The 17,962-nt window shown below is 34.9% G+C and overlaps 1 protein-coding gene across 2 annotated transcripts in view; it reads right to left on the bottom strand.

Annotated features, from left to right (window-relative positions):
* TRDN (triadin) overlaps positions 1 to 17,962 on the bottom strand; it is a 391,091-nt gene that overhangs the window by 156,267 nt on the left and 216,862 nt on the right. The window contains exons 13-14 of one of the 2 annotated variants that reach the window (XM_080806278.1): positions 11,437 to 11,490; positions 6,605 to 6,634 (exon numbers count right to left, since the gene is read on the bottom strand). The exons of the other annotated variant lie outside the window; for it this stretch is intronic. Coding sequence (XP_080662404.1) covers positions 6,605 to 6,634; positions 11,437 to 11,490 — 84 coding nt within the window. The remainder of the gene's footprint in view (positions 1 to 6,604; positions 6,635 to 11,436; positions 11,491 to 17,962) is intronic. 2 annotated transcript variants of the gene reach the window in all.

The raw sequence follows: 17,962 nt of genomic DNA, 5'->3' as shown, positions 1-17,962 counted from the left end.
GCTGAATAAAATATGTATATTTGTAAAATATCTGTTGTTTTAATTTGCTTTCCTTCTCCCTCGTAGTAAGAATTGGTAATGTAGGAGTCCCTGGGTGGCACAGTCAGTTAAGTGTCTGCCTTCGGCTCAGGTCATGATCCCAGAGCCCTGGTACTAAGTCCCACATTGGGCTCCTTGCTCAGCGGGGACCCTGCTTCTCCTTTTCCCTCTGCCTCTGCCTGCCTCTGCCCTTGCTTGTGCTCTCTCAATCTCTCTCTGTCAAATAAATAAATAAAATAGTTAAAGGGGAAAAAAAAAGAATTGGTAATATAATGTACCAGATATCAATTACATTGAAATCAAAGAATAAAAAATGTGAAGTCCAGGATCAGGTAAAGTATAGAGTTTATTGAGATAAAATAAAACATTTCATTAAGAAGAAATGTAAAAAAATAACATGCCATGATCTCACCAACTAGGTTTTAAAAATTCAATACATATTTTCTAAAAATGGAAGCTATAATGCAATTAACTTAAAATGTCATTATAAAATCATGTCTTTGAGTTGGACACAACAGAGCAGCAGACTTACACAAGTAAAATACCTGAGCAACAAAAAATACAATGAATGCTTAGAACTGAAAGATCACATACTGACCCTGAAAAGCTATTAGTACGAGCCATTAATACTCCGGCTATTAAACTTCATTATACCCTCTCAGCACTCTGCTGAAATGGTTTAAAAATATTATAAAGGCTTACTCAGTGAATATACTTCCCTAAAGACCATATGCCCAATAACGTGAACAACAGTCTTTTATTAAGAACACTGAAGCTCATAGCAGATGTGATTTAAAAGAAGTTATGTGTTCGCAATCTGTTCAACTCATCATTCACTCATCTTTAGCAATGCACAGTAGTTTCCCTCATCCAAGGGGGTTATACTCCAAGACCCCCAGTGGATGCCTAAAACCAAACCCTGTATATACTATGTTTTTTCCTATACATGCATACCTATGGTAAAGTTTAATTTATAAATTAGGAACAGAAAAGATTAGTGATAACAAATAATAATAAAATAGAAAAAATATAATATACTGTAGTAAATGTCATGTGACTGTGACCTCTCTCAAAATATCTTACTGTACTGTATTCACCCTTCTTGTGATGATGTGAAATGATAAAATGCCTGTCTGATGAGATAAACTGAGATGACTGATGTAAACATTATAACTATGTTAGGCTACTATAGACCTTCTAACCATGTGTCAGAAGGAAGGCCATTGGCTTCCAGGTGGTGGCTGACCTCGGGTCACTGAAGCTGGCAAAAATGAAACTGTGAATAACGAAGGACTACTGTATCAAGTACGGTCTATTATAGTCATAAGTGATGCCAGAGAATAGTGAAATACCAGTTGTATGGAAGGAAAAATTAACTCTCTTGTAGTCTGGTAATGCAGATGATAAATTACTCCATTTCCTTTGGATAACTTGTCCCATTGACATCTTTATTCAGTTACAATAACAGATACTTTGCTTTGGTTTTCAACATAATTTCTCTTCAGATCTCAGTTCTGAAGCCCTAATTCACACATGCATTCAACTTACTTGTTCTTGTTCTAGCTATAGTAAACGATAAATCTAATCTGGCTTGTTCTCAATGGAACTGTATCCTTCAGAAGTGTTGGAAAACTCAAAGGCTTTCCAGCTCCCAGGAATTCATATGTGAAGTTAAGATGAATGAATCAGATCTACCTAGATCTGCTAGGCAACTCAAGTGGCAGCTAGTGATCAAAATTATACCTATGATGAAATTGTCAGTATTTGGCTGTGATTTCTCAGACCTAAAAAGCTCACTGGAATATAACCTCCAATAATAATTTTAAAAATTCTTTCTTGCCTGGGATGTGGAAAATTGAGTACCTACTCGCATTTCTTGTAGATACTATATTGATCTTTAGAGTCCTAGATTTTACTGATTCATTCACAGAATAAATATTTGTTAAGCAATGTGCAAACTAAGGAAATGTGTTAGTCCCAATAGGGGATCAAACGGAATTAGACAAGGTCCCTTTAATCAAAAGTTTTAAAATCAATTAGAGTAGGATGAAAATGAATACCAATAATAGAAGTACAAGGTGGCAAAAAGTAAACAATGGTACGGAGGTACGGATAAATTCTGGTGGGAGATTATAAATGAAAAAGAAAGTATATTTAATTGAGAAGGTCAGACAGAGGTCTTAGGGGAAGAACTTTCCCTGAGAGCTAAAAACATTGAATATTCATAGAAGGAAAAGGAAAGGATAAGTTCTATTATGATAACAGCAGGAACAAAGGCAAGATGGCAAGTTGTATACGTAAAATCAAGAATGGCTTGATATGGATGAAGTATGTGATACATACAGGAAGAAAGTGGGTAGAAGTATAAGGTAAAAGCTCCACCGTGATGTCATGGTGGTCCAGCACATATCCATATAGGCCCTTCAGGGGCCAAGTTTTAAACCATAGATAATGTGAGTCTCAGCAGAATGTCTTTCGATCCTTCTGGAACATAGGAGGCCAGGAAGCTGTCATGAGACAGCTTCTTGTCACCTCCTGAGTTCTCCTGCCTAGAACACTTTGAGATGGAGTTTCAGACCAGGAAACCATTTGGCTGTAGTCTAGAATTGGCTCCTCAACACTGAAATATCCCTAACTTGTGTTGCATTATCTGGCCTCTTCTCTTTGGGTGTCACTGTTTTTTGGTGTGTAGGACAAGAACCACAATGTGTTGGCACCTTCAGTTTCTCTTGCTTTTACTGACCATGGAAGTAATGAATTGTCTCTATCTCAAAAGAACTCGTTGTATCTTGACTGGTGGAATTATTCAGGCCTTGGCTTTGTCTTTGCCCAGATCCCTAATCTGTGCATGTGACAAGAGGTCAGGAAACAGACTGTGGGGGCTTGGATTATAGACTAAGGCCTGTAGACTATATTCTGTGGTTGGTGTGGATCCGCCGAATATTTTAAATAGGTAACAACATGAAAAGTTTTATGAAGTCAGTTCAATATTTTGGAGGACACTATATAGAGAAAATATTATAGGCAGGATTATTGTTTAGGTTACAGATTCTCAAACTTCTTCATTTCAGGCATCCTTTAAATTCTTTACAATATTAAAAGACCTTGAACAGCTTTTATTTATGCAGTTTCTAGCCATTGATGTTTATAATTTTAAAAATTAAAGTTGAGGACAATTTAAAATATAAATTTATTTATGCATTTATTTAAAAAAGAATAAACCTGTTACATGTTAACACAAGTAATATATTTTTATGACAAATATATTTTCCAATACAGAAAAAATGGTGAGATGAGTGACTTTGTGAATCTCATTAATGTCTAGCTTAATGAGAAGACAGTTGGATTTGCATATCTGCTTAAGTATTCAGTCTGTTGCAATATTGCAAATTATGTAGCCTCTGGAAAATTCCAGTGCACACTCATGGGAGGATGACAATGAACCAAGCAAACGATGACTTCATATTTTAACAAAAATAGTTTTGACCTTGAAGAACCACTGACAGGGTCTCAGAGACCCCCAGGAGTCCTTGACCACATTTTGAGGACGTCTGATTTCAGAGATCCTTGCCCTGGTTCACATGAGAAGTTAGAAAACTGATGTGAGGACTCAAATAACGATGTGAGGTGAGAGCTAGAAGACCTGGAGCTGTGAATGGAGATTAGCCTTTCTAATTATTTTAGGAAAGATTAAACAAAAGAGAGTTCAGCCAAATTAAAAATTCTAGAAGACTAAATGCCAGGGGCAAAAGAGAAACAGAGGTTGAAGCTTACGCCAGAATTTGTGTTTCTGTGTCTACAAAGAGAGTGGGGGCAATTACATAAGAAGAAATAGAGAATAAGCACATTTTACAGAGAAAAATACAATTAGATGGGACTTTGGCTTTGAAACTAATGGAATGTAAGAAAGAATGTGACTTTGGCTTTGAAACTAATGGAATGTAAGAAAGAATGTGTGTTAACAGAAGATGAGTAAAGTGTCTATGAGGGGGAGAAAGAGAGGAATACAGGGGAAATTTCAGTAGAAAAAGGCTTATAAAAGGACCCCAGTTGAATATTCAAAAATGTCGCTCCACTTAAGCTAAGATATGGTTGCTCTGATGCCAAAACTCCAAAGAACAGTAAAATTGATGGGCAAAGTTCAGTGGAGCCAAAGGTCTCTCTTGTTAAGGTTTCTAAGAAAGACCTGATGGTACATGTGGGATAAGATTTTAACATGAAAAGCAAATCTTCAGAGGTCATTATTCAAGAAGTCCCTTGCTCCTGGTGCACAGATTATCCTTGATAATTTGGTATGTACTTCTGTTTCTGCATTTTAAAATTCACTAACAAAAGAACTTCCCAGGGCTTTCTCATTAAGCCTTCAAGCCCTCCTGATTTTCTTCTTCTCCAGGAAAGTTGTCAACCATTAGTATCTTTGAACTATACCCCAAGAGTTTGAATGTGAAAAGAAATAAACATTGTACAAAAGAAAATGTTGCAAATCCAAATTGTTATCTGGTAATTTGTATTAAACATGCCCATTTGAATAGACATATTTGCAACAGAGGCAGGAAGCCTCTGTGAAAAAGATTTCTATAATCTTAGTAAGATTATAAAAAATGAGAAATAAGAACCAAGACTGTTATGTCCATATACCTCTCTGATCTGCTTAACAGGATAAAGGGAAATAGAAAGTCATGAAACAAAATCAAATGACTGCCTAGAATAGCTGGACATTGAGTCTGTTCTCTTTTATACACTGGAAACAATGAAAATGACTCTAGATAGCTGTCTTTTTTCTCTTAAATAGCATAATCTTCGCAATTACAAATTTTTTTTCCAAAAAAGAGATAAAAGATAATCAGTAAATCTCTTTGGAAATAATTAATAATAATAATAATAATAATAATAATAATACATAGGGGTACATTTTATATATTTTACATTTGATCCCTTGACTCTCCATGGCAAAGCTCTGTCCAACCTCTCCAAGCCCTTCCAAATATTGCATATTGATTATAAACAATTTCTCAAAAAAAGGAAAAGAAAATGAGGCATCTAATCCAGGAAAAATAGAACAAAAAACCCTGGAAGAATAGCAGTGAGGAAAAAAAAAAAAAAACAGATATAAAGCTTAAAGCGATGCAGTTTGTAATTTGACTATTGTTTCAAAAGTCTTTTAATACTTTAGTTTGAATACTAATGAATGGAAAAATAACTCTGACACTAACAGTCTTAGTTGGCTTTATTATGATATCACGGTTTTGTTCCCTCTGAACAAATAGTGACCAACAGAAATATTTTTTCTGGCTCCTATCTGTGGACTCTTAGATTCTATTCAATAGAAGCAGAATGTGACTCTCAAGCTGCTATGATAATATAAAGTTCTGATGATACTAAATATAAAATATAACTTTTTTCTATTTTTCTCAGATTATACGAACACTAATTAGAATATTATTGTCATTTTCAAAGTTAGAAATGATTGCTTACATCTTCATACTATTTTTACTAAGAAAATAAGCTAGATTAATAAACAGTGGTGATATCTAGACCCTGTCTAAGTATTGTCAGGGAACATAAGAAGCATTTCTCTAGAGAGAATCACAGTGACTAAGATGGTCTTAGTATTCCCCCTACCTTGCCTAAATTTTAAGCAGATGTCCTCTTGATTATAGGCCGTCAACCCCTTTTGTATTAGTACATTTACTTTAGAAAACTTGCAACTGTAAATTCTTTCTCTGTTCTTTTGAAGTATAAATCTGCTACAACCAGAAATATCTTCCTCAGGACCTAGGAGGCATCCTTTTGAAATGTAATCATCAAAGGATACAGTGCTTCTATATCCCGGTCTCTATGGGAGAGTAGGAGCCTAACTTCAAAAAGCAGCAATTAGTAAACACAAATGGCTTAATCACTATGACCACCACCTCATACCCCAACTGCCTAACGTCCTCCAGTACCTTTCCACTAGCTCACCTCAGAGCTTTAGAATTCTCAGGTTTTCTGTTTCATTGCTGTTAGATTTTAACTTCTATTGCAATGGACTCAAGTCCTATTGCAATCTTCTTCAATAAAGTCTTCCTTACCTGTTAAATTCCACTGGGCCCAAGTTTTCTTTATTGCAAGAGTATTTTACTCCATCTTAGGATATTCTGAGAAAAGGGGGTGGCGTGCAGGGGAGGGACTATGGCTTATTTGCTATTTGCAACTTATAGAACAAAGTAGCATCAGTTGCTGGTCAGTGTCAGAGACATAAGTAGTTAATAGAGTAAAATAGTCTATATTTTTCACACTTTTAAAATTTGATAAAACTTCTAATGGAATGGAAAGTTCTGAGGTTTTGAGAGGTTATGTTTATCCCCTATATCTTAAGAAAGATGAGATTTAAAATTGTTTTTTAAAAAGCAGTGTACCCTTTTATATGAGGTAAGGCAGAAAAATACATTCATGAGAAACATCTGCATAATACACATCCAGTTATCCAAAGGAAACATAGGTGACATGGCAAGCAAAACCCAATTCTGGATTTTGGTAAATTGTTTACACAAAAGGCATAGTGGGATTTTTGCTTTAAACATACCTTCCTTCTTTTCATCTTTTTTAGATGCTGCTGAAATAAAATAAATAAAATAGTGTTAAAACATACTAAGTGATCATTCTTCAGAATACTCCTGGGAATATGAGACTGTATTCCATGTATTCATAAACTGAGTGGTTAATCTATGCCCAAATTAATCCAATTAACCCATCCAACTTCTGCAATAGGAGAATAACCTGAAAATATTATTTTTTTTAAGATTTTCTTTATTTATTTGACAAGAGAGAGATCACAAGTAGGCAGAGAGGCAGGCTAGGGAGGGGGGGAGGCAGGTTCCCTGCTGAGCAGAGAGACCGATGTGGGACTTGATCCCAGGGACCCCGAGATCGTGACCTGAGACGAAGACAGTGGCTTACCCACTGAGCCACCCAGGTGTCCCAATGTGAAGGTTTTTAAAAGAACTCAGATATAATCATAAAGCCAAAAAGAAGAATTAAAAATATATTGTTCCATAGACAAGAAGTCGAATAGATAAGTACAGTATGTGTCTAGTATAAGTTTATTTTAGGTTTGAAATTGTTACATCTGAGAAAACCACAACCACTTCTAGAAGAATATACTAGATCTATGCCAAAAATGGAGGTGATATTTCATAAATTATCTGTGTCTAGCTACTAAGAAATTATATACCAGTTTATTATATGCATTAATGATAGTAGTACTTAAAATGTTCCATTTCAGCAAGGGGCAAGGACAAGTTCACCCTACTTTTAGTAAATGTACACCATCTTTACACAGAGAAAAGGCACAGCACACATCAATCACTTTTGAATTCTGACTTTCTCTGTGGCAGAACTCATCTAATCCTGGATCATGAATCTCAATATGGATACAATTGGTAACTAATGTGTGTTACCAGAAATGACTGGGGGAGGTACTTAGTCATTTTGGGATTGCTCCTAGCAAGATGACCCTTGGTTCTGCATAAAGTTCATTCAAGAGCCAAACCCGTTCCAAGAAGCCTTAGGCCACATGAATGGAATCAAAGACTGTGCAAATCCCCTTCAGGTAATCCTGCCTGAGTGAATTATAATTTGTTGGACTTCCTAGACCCAACATCTAGGACTACTTCCGGTGTTCAACCTGTGCTACAATTACCAAGGCATTTTTCGTGTGCATCTTCTCACTGGGGCTTCACCTAGACCCCCCTAAGTTCTTACTGGCTACAGAAAATCCACTGCCTAGATGACCCTCCATCTGCTCAACACAAACCTGCCCAACAATGAATCCTCACCTCCTCCCTTAAGCTAGTTCCTTTCCATGAGACTTATTTTTGACAATTATAATCATCCTATTCACCCAGGCCCAAAAGCTCAGTACCATTTTTAATTTTTCCTTTGTTTTATTCTGTATATTCTATCAAATATGATTTCTTCAAAATGTCCATATTAGTTGCTTTTTTTCCCAAGTCATCGGCACCATCATACTTGTCTCATATCTTGATAATGACAATATTCTTTACTAATTATCAGCAACTTAATTTTTTTAAGCCATCTACACTAGTAATGCTATTTTTCTCTGCCAGAGTATTTTTTAATAATGCTCTAAGCCCAAGTGAATTCATCCTTCGTCCATGAGGAATCCCTCAACCCCCAACTCTTACTAAAAATCACCTGGGGGCGCCTGGGTGGCTCAGTGGGTTAAAGCCTCTGCCTTCAGCTCAGGTCATGATCCCAGGGTCCTGAGATCAAGCCCCGCATCGGGCTCTCTGCTCCGTGGAGAGCCTGCTTTCTCCTCTCTCTCTGCCTGCCTCTCTGCCTACTTGTGATCTCTCTCTGTTAAATAAATAAATAAAATCTTTAAAAAAAAATAAAGACATAAAAATCACTTTGTCTTAACTAGTATGACATTTATTATCTCTATAATTCAGTACTACATGATATTCTATTTATGTTATTATTTAAATTTCTTATGTCTCTAAATTGTAATCTGTAGTATAGAGTCATTTATTTCATACTCCTCTTTATCTCTAAACTTTGTTAAAATTTTTTAATGTACTCCCCAAAAAAGTGTGCTAAATTTTCATAATAGGGTTAAATATGTACACATTTACACACACCTTATATAAAACTAGATTTTAGATATTTCCTCTGTCATAAAAGTAAAAAAAATAAATAAATGAACAGATACATTCTGGTCTTTCATCACACTGCAAGTATCATTATCAATTTTGTCATTTTATACCCCAAAATATCAGCCTTTGTTATAGCAATACTGCTGATGATGTTCAAGTTCTGTCTCCTAATGAAGTACAGGCAAATATTAATTATTTCTATGCATTATTTAATTATAAGGCTGTGGTATTATGAAACCTGAGAAAGATCAATGGATGTGCACAGCACAAGTGACATTTATCCCTGCCGGGTATCCCTGCTTTGATGTGTCACTGCCATTTTAGTGAACAGCCCCGAAATCTTGCCTTGTGTACTCTGTTTAACTCTAGGGTATTAATGACTCGATAATAAATCTCTGATTCCAAAGAGTATTTTCTGAGCCCACCTTGTCCAGCCTCGTTGGAATGTAAAAATGAAGAGCCCATGGCTCCAAGCTCAAATTTGAAGCAAGTTTCCAGATATCTCTGCAATTTCCTCCCCTTGAATTCCTCTGATATGACACTGAAGTAACATTAAACTCCTGCCTCAAGTCGTAGTTCCACAGCCACTAAAGCTCTCAGGAGTCTCAATCAAAGCAGAAATGTCTTAGGGCAAGTGTGTCTTTTTTATGAGAACATGTATACATTAACCACAATGATTCTTTGGACTGGTAGCCATTTGCTTGAGGAAATGACTCCAAGTTGCATTTTCATGAATAAAACCCCAAAAGTGATAATAATATTTGTTCTGCCTTTCTACATCCCGTAATATTGGTTATACCCTTCTAAAGAGGAATCTGTTTCCTTGAACAACCTGATGATTAAATGAAAAGTAAAAATTGGTATCACATCTCCTAATTATCCTAGTTTATGCATTGCTTATAAATGGCATCATTTGGGTCAAATGGAATGCAGTCAACCCATTTTACCAATATTTAATATGATGATTCTGCACACGGTTGAGTCCAGGTAAAATGCAAACATGTTCTATGTTATATGCTGAGGAGTCTGCTACAAGGGTTTTCTGCCCAGTAACAAATATAACACCATCTAAATGTACGTCCTTTATTGCTAGATATTGTATAATATAGCATGGGAAAGCAAGATTCTATTAGGGGAGGAGTTGGGGGCAGTGGGTTAAATAGGTGATGGGGATTAGGAGTGCACCCATTGTGATGAGCACTGGATATTGTATGGAAGTGTTGAATCACTATATTGTTCACTTGAAACTAATATAACACTAACACCATATATTAGCTAACTGGAATTAAAATAAAAGCCTAAAAACCTGAAAAAAATTTTTCTCTATTAAATATTTCACCTTTTATTCCCCAAGTGTGATCTTTTGTAAAGTTTTCATAGATGACAAAAGTCAGAACATTTCTGTCCTTCCCTTATGCTTTCATCAAATTACTTTTCATGCTTTAAGAATAAAGGTCATATAAATCATATTCCATTCTGTTCACTTGGAGACACACAGGAGTTAGCATAGCTTTCTCAAAGGATGTGATTTCAGATGCTGCTCTCCCGGCTTGTTCTCTCCATCAAAATAAATAAAATCTTAAAAAAATTAAAAAGTAAAAATAAAAAATAACTTCATAGGACAATTATTTTAAAGAAGTACTTTTCCCAAACTGATGATTTAAAGAATCAATATTTTGGGGTGCCTGGGTAGCCCAGTCAGTTAAGCATCCAACTCTTGGTTTCAGCTCAGGTCATGATCTCAGGGTCCTGGGATAACACCTTGAGTTGGGCTCTGTGCTTGGCAGGGAGCCTGCTTGAGTTTCTCTCTCTCCCTCTCTCTTTACCCCTCCTCCCTGCTCTCTCTCTTTCTCTAAAATAAATTTTAAAAAATAAATGAAGGTAAGTAACTGATAATATATTTTGACTGATTATATATATTTAAAGATAAATATTGATTATATATTTTTCTAAAGTTCTCTTAAAGGACACCACTTTTGATCACCCCAAAATATTAGTAATTGTTGGAACTGATTTTCTCAGATGGCTTATACAAACTAGGGTGATTTGTTTGTAGTTATATCTGGAACCCAATTTCTGCAGTCTTTTTTTTTTTTTTAAAGATTTTATTTATTTATTTGACAGAGAGAGATCACAAGTAGGCAGAGAGGCAGGCAGAGGGGCAGGGGGAAGCAGGCTCCTTGCTGAGCAGGGAGCTTGATATGGGGCTCAATCCCAGGACCCTGAGATCATGACCTGAGCCAAAGGCAGAGGCTTAATCCACTGAGCCTCCCAGGCACCCCAGTTTCTGCAGTCTTAATATAGATGAAATAATATGAATTTATTACCATTCTGATTGACTTTTCTAATATGACACAACTTACAAGTTATAACTGAGAATATTGGGAAATTTTTATAGTATTTATATATCTGTATCAATCTTTCTATCTGCTATCTATCAATCTATCAATCTATCTTTTTGTTTTGTTTTGGTTTTTGGTTTGTGTTTTTTTTAGAAATGTAAGTTAAGATTCAATGACTGAAACTTGGAGTCAACGTACTAATTCGTGGGTCCTTCATGTTTCATCCAACTACTAAAAAATAAATACTCGAAACATGTATTGTAATACAACAATATTTTCTATAATAACCCAGCAGATGGTGCTATTCTGCAATAAACAGCTTTTGCTTTTGTCAATCAAGTGCTATGCGCTTTTCTTTAAAAAATGAAACAGAATGTTTAAAGTGTTTTATTGTTTACCTTGTGCCGCAACTATTATAGTCCCTTGTTTGGTTTCAGGAGCTTTCCCTGGATCTTACAAAGAAAAAAGATAAATAAATTACCATAGAGTATCAGATCAGAAATATATTTAATCACCTCAAAAGGGAGAGATTAGAAAATCAAAAACAAACATAAAAAACATTTTCCTTGGTACTCAGAATTTTTGTTAAGAAATGTGCACAATTCTTAGGGGGATCATTAAGAAATTAGGTTTATTGACAAAAAAATTGAGTTTATTGACAAAAAAATAGGTTTATTGACAAAAAAAAAAATTCTCAAAACTGCTTGCCTTACTGTTAACTGACCATGGACCACTTTGCATTTGTTGGGCACCTGAGTTTGAAAATCTCAGATTTCTTTGTGAATTATTTCTGTATTATCAGATTTTTGCAATGGATGGAACATTAGACATAAATAAAGTGGCTCATAGAAGCTCATTGAGTGACTAATATGAGGTTAAAGCCCAGAGCAACCAATATCCAGCTCCAGTCTTTGACTCAAGATGCTATCCCTTGTCCTGCTGTGATGCCCATCACCTTTAGCGTGGTCCTGGGCAGCAGTATGTGTTGTGAGAGAATTAGAAAACTTCATTTTGAATCTTTCTTCCTTGTTGTCTTAGGGTTTTTGTTTTTATTTTTTCAGAATCTTCTCTTCAAAGAAACAGGCTACAAAAACACAGACGATAAATACTTGAATGTATATTTAATTAGTTAGCATAAAAAATAGAGGGGGAATAAAGATTTCAAAAAGCAATGCTTATTTCCCATTTCACTAAATAACAGTTCATGATTATCTTCAGTAAGCTTCCGATGATTAAATTATCACTTAATATGTGAAGGAAGATTTGGTCATTTGTTATAGATCTTGACCTTTATTCCTTCATTAATCACCTGTTGGTTGGACCTATTTTGTGTCTACACTAAGCTATGTGTAAATGTAATAGCTGAGATACATAGATTCTCAGTCTTTTGTTTAATTATCATCAAATGTTGGACGCCTTTGTGGCTCAGTCCATTAAGGGTCTGCCTTTGGCCCAGGTCATGATCCCAGGGTTCTAGGACAGAGTCCTGCATCGGAGTTCCTGCTTCTCCTTCTGCCTCTGATGCTCCCCCTACTTGTGCTCTCTCACTCTCTCTGTTAAATAAATAAATAAAATTTTTGAAAAAATTATCATCAAATGTTGATTACACCTTATTTAATATTACACTTTTAGAGTTATAAAATAAGATTGCAACAGAATAACTTGCAAAGAATCAAAGTTTCCATGTTTTTTAGGTTTTGTGTCTAATATGCCTTACCTTTTATTGGTGAGATAATCATTCATTTATATCATAACAAAGATTATGATAATGCCAATTTTTCATTTTGTTTTTTATAAAAGAAATATTATTTGATTTATGTGTGATTTTTATTATTACCCTATTTATTATTCAGAGAAATTTTTTTTTTGTCAAAATTAAGTTGATTTTATTTTACCTATGATCTCTTTATAATTTTTTTCTGGACGAAAAATCCATGCCAGGTTCATGCTAGTGTTATCTTTGTCACATCCAGAATAAACAGACTCAATAATTAGTCAAAATTTATATATTGAATTTTTAACTAGTGTATTTCTCGGTATTGCTCTAGGCCTATATTATATGACTACCATCCAGTAGTCACTTAATAAACATTGGTAAATGAAAAATTAAATGAAAGGATGAAACGATAGGTCCAAAAGATCACCAGAAGTATTTACATTGCTCTGGTGTTTCCTCAACATATCAGAGAGTTGTAAAATAGTTCCTGATTTTTAAAAAGATGATTTTTTAAAAAAATAGTACCTTAGAATTTTAACACCTTATTTTCCTATCTTCTCTTTCTTCTTTGTGTTCTCTTAGATCATGGCTCCTAAAACGATCCCTCCACAACGAAGATTCTACCTCACCACCCGGTGTACCCAACTGTGAATTAGGGGAACTTTTCTTAGGACCTTATTACTTTTCCCGTTGATCATTCAGTTACTCTGTCAGCTGCCTCCTCGCTCAGTGATCAGGAGTCAGATCATGCCCCTGACTATTCAGCATTTTCATTTTGAGTATCCTGACAGGTGACAGTCTTATCTCTCAAAAGAGTTATACCTTCGGGAACCTGGGTGGCTCAGTGGGTTAAAGCCTCTGCCTTCGGCTCAGATCACGATTCCAGAGTCCTGGAATCGAGCCCTGCATCGGGCTCTCTGCTCAGCGGGGAGCCTGCCTCCCCCTCTCTCTCTGCCTGCCTGCAGCTTTGCCTACTTGTGATCTGTCTGTCAAATAAATAAATAAAATCTTTAAAAAAAGAGTTATACCTTCACTACCCTACCCAGTATCTGTCTGGCTGTGTGCACGTTCAGTGGGCATGTTTTAAGGGTTTACACGCTCTGGACTCTTTTTCCTGCTATGCCATAGCTCTCCATCCCTCCCCCTCCCCCAAATCCACCCATCCACTAATGCACAGTGATACATTCTAGATACTGTTCCCAGGTTAAAAGATGTTATTTAAAGGGGTCATTCTACAGACAATGTCCACCCACAAAGGAATTACTTTAATGGAGCTAATTCTCAACTCTGTAGCAGTAAACTATTATTTGTCCTCCATAATTCCATCTACTCTTTCTCTGATCTCAAGGTTTTAAGTAAAAGTTAACAGTTTAAAACCAAATGCTTTCCAACAAGTCTGCCAACTTGTGTTCACCCAACATCAGTCTCAAATCTATTGAGGACACATGGAGAGGTGAGAAGATTTGGTATCTGTTTGTGTATAGCATTTCAGTTTTCAAAATCACAAGGCTTTAGGGAGAGAGTTAACTCTGAGACCACAAATGAAAAGAATTAAGGCCACACCAAAAATTGCAGAAAAGTGAAAATACATCAAATTCATACAAATTTTTATTATAAATAATTGTTCTGTCTTTTATGACTGCCAACTGCAAAAGAAACTAACTTTTTAGTAAGAAAAATTTCACATATCTATAAATCTAAAGAAGAAAGTATATGATCTCCATGTACTTAACACCCTTAATAATTATCCAGTAATGGTCAGTCTTACTTTTTTCTGTGATTCTCACTATCTCTTCTACTTGCATCCCAAATGAAAATTTTATTATGGCAAATGCAAATGATTTCATTGTTCCCAAGATTTTATTTGATAATTTTTACAGTTATATTTTTGACATAAAATACAATGATTTTAATAAAATGCAGGATGATAAGAAAATTCAACTAAAGATTAAGATAATTCTGAAATTAATAAATATTATTTTGGACTGCAAATTTAGAGACATGATGGGCTTACATTAATATGTCAGCATAATTTACTTGGGAATATTTTAGTAGAAAATTATCAGAGAAGTTAGTATCCTTAGGTTCCTAAAACATCTATTTATATAAATTGTCAAGAATCAGAGAAGCCAAATGGAACAGTCTGAGTTACAAAACTGAAAAAATATTATGAGTCTGCAAATGTCTTGTTAAGAAATCTTTAAATATTCATTTAATATAAACTTTTCATCTATAGGACTCTGTTTATCCTGACTTCTTTTAATGTGAAGTGTAAATACATTGTTTCAAATGCAACTGGTATAAGTTTCACATAACCTTATTTTTTTAAGATTTTATTTTTAAGTAATCTCTATACCCAATGTATAGATCTCGAACTCATGACCCTGAGATTGAGTCACATGTTCTACCAACTGAGCCAGCCACGTGTCCCTTGGCATAACTGTAACAGCAAATGGACTGCTACACTGAGTTCAGTGCTAGTCTTTGACTAACAGACAGTAGATGAAAAATAGTACTGCGGTGATCATACTTACATTTTAAATATTTTCTAAGCAATCCTCCAGTTCCCCTCAAAATAAATAATTACATTTATAATGTTTCTATTCTTTTTTAAAAAGAGATTTTACTTATTTATTTCAGAGTGAGGGAGACAGAGAGAAAGAGAGAGAGAGAATGATTGGGGCGAGGGAGAAGCAGGCCCTCTGCTAAGCAGGGAGCCCAATGGGACACTCTGTCCCAGGACCCTGGGATCAAGAACTGAGCTGAAGGCAGATGCTTATCCTACTGAGCCACCCAGGCACCACTAATGTTTTTATTCTTTAAAGTAAGTTAGGGGGTGACTGGGTGGCAGTAGGTTAAGTGTTCCACTCTTGATTTCAGTTCCAGTGGTGATCTCGTGGTTGTAAGATCCAACTCCGCAGTGCTCCGGGAAGCCACTTGTCCCTCTCTCTGCTGGTCCCTCTCTCTTTGCTCCCTCCTGTCTGAGTCCCCCTCCCCTTTATCTTGAGTGCGTGTGTTCTTTCTCTCTGTCTCTGTTTCTGTCTCTCTCTGCCTCTCTCTCCCAAAAATAAATTTTAAAAAATCTTAAAAAAAAAAATTGGAAGTGATCATTTTCTCTTTCAAAGGTAACAATCAAAAATCCCTAAGTAACATTTAAATCCCTTCACAAAACAGCAAAGTAGAAAAGAAAGCTGAAAGAAAGAGAGGTGAGTAATCTGACAAAGCAGGAGAATGAGTGGCAGCAGGTGGTAAATTAGTTAATGGTTTCTGATAACTTAGTCTTCATCCTGGTCACTTCTCCATAACCAGCCCCTGGACTCAGAAATATAGATTTCTATTTCAGTGATTATATTTTAATTATTTACTCACAAAACTATAGCTTCCTACTTATCTGTAAATTCCCTGTGATTACTGTTGAGTTATTTATTCAATTTCATAACTCAAGCACCTAGCAACATACTGGGAAAACTCAAAAACATGTAAGCAATTGATTGCATAAAAAATCCAATTATAAAAGTGTAAAAAAATCTAATTGACCATTTTGAAATGAGTCATTAAATTTAGGGCTTTGTTTCATTTTTAAGATGATAAAAACTAAGTCAAACTTTTTCTCTCTGATCATTTATCAAATGATATGTAGAAAGTGCTTTAATATTAAATTTCAGAACTTTATTTTCACTACATTATAGTGTGACCTTGGCTGAAATTTGGAATTTTTTAGAATTTCACTATTTCAAACAAATTTACAATTTACATGGATTTGGAAATTTAGGAATTCTGTTTAAAATCATGACACGAATCAACATTTCTTTAGGACCCAATTACAAATCAATTTTCTTTCATTAATTTTCTAAAAAAAGAAAAAGAAACAAGTCTCCAAAGCCATCTCTTGTTAATTCTAGTAGTGGGAATCATTTAGATTGTTCTTAGGTGAGAAAACTGACCATAGAAAAGTTGAATAACTTTTCCACAAACCAGGAAAGAAATGAATATTTACAGATTCAGCAACTAAACTTTGAACCTGCAATATGAAACCTTGATCCATTAAAATACTCACATTCTTTTTTTGACTAAGATACTAAACTCTAAGTCAAATCATCCAGCAGTCTAATGAACTGCTAAATTAAGCCTTAAATCATTGTTTTCTATTCTTATAAAATCTAATTTACTATTTTTAGATGTAGATACTCCCGAAATAGAGAAAGGTGAACATTTAAGCTAAAAATTACTGTATGTTTAAAAGGTCTTAAGCTAAGCCTCTTGTACTTCATAGCTCCAGGAAAGCATTTCAGAGGCATTGCCTCATCTGAGTATGACAATTACTCTATTGAGATGAAATTAATCACGAAGCAGCCTTTGGCCATCCTGTCTGACCAAGGGGACTGAAGCCTGAAAGGAGCGCCTATTTGCTGCCAGATATGCAAATTGCAAAAGGTGCACAATGCAGAAACATGAATAATTTATCAAAATAATCTGTTATTGCTAGAGGTTAAAAATCTAAATAAACTGGCAGCATCATTTACAATAGGTAGCATAATTTAGCTTCTCTTATTCCCCCAGGAAATTTTTGTTTCATCAAGCAATGTATTTTGTTTTAGAATCAAAGTAGTTTTTAACTTAATATCTTAGCATTACAGAGTTTAATTCAGAAAGAAAATGATTATTCAATGTCTGCTAAAATGTTCCCTTGATTTTTTCTTAATCTTTTTAAGAAAACATACTATCATTTTGATCAAAACCATTCTAAGCATTTCTTAATTTGAAAAAAAGAGAACTTTGATGTTTTCATTAAATGGAAGTCAACATCTATTTATAGTTTCTACACATAGAATCAGCTTTTCCTTTTATTATTTGGAAAGAATAAAGCATAAGAAAAAAATCTTGAAATCCAGTCAAAATATTCACTGTTAGAGTAATGTACATTCCCCACTCATGGCATCACTTGGTTGTCTGGATTGAATGTGGTAAGAAGGGAATTTCAAATTTAGAGCTGAAGACCTAGGTATTAATTTATTTAAATGACTAAAAGAAGGAAACTTTTTAAGAAAATAAACAAATGTTATAAATGAGACATAGATCATTTGTCCTTCTATCATAAAATAAATGTGTCTACATATATGTGTATGTATATATGTGTGTATATACATAGGCATGTTAAGGAGAGGGCTGACTCCATTAGGTTAAGGAAAAGATTCCTGCCATACAGC

The sequence above is a fragment of the Martes martes genome, assembly GCF_963455335.1.
Source record: "Martes martes genome assembly, chromosome: 6".
NCBI classification, from domain to species: Eukaryota; Metazoa; Chordata; class Mammalia; order Carnivora; family Mustelidae; genus Martes; species Martes martes.
Note: the sequence above shows the minus strand (reverse complement) of the source record. Positions and strands in the feature narration are given on the sequence as shown.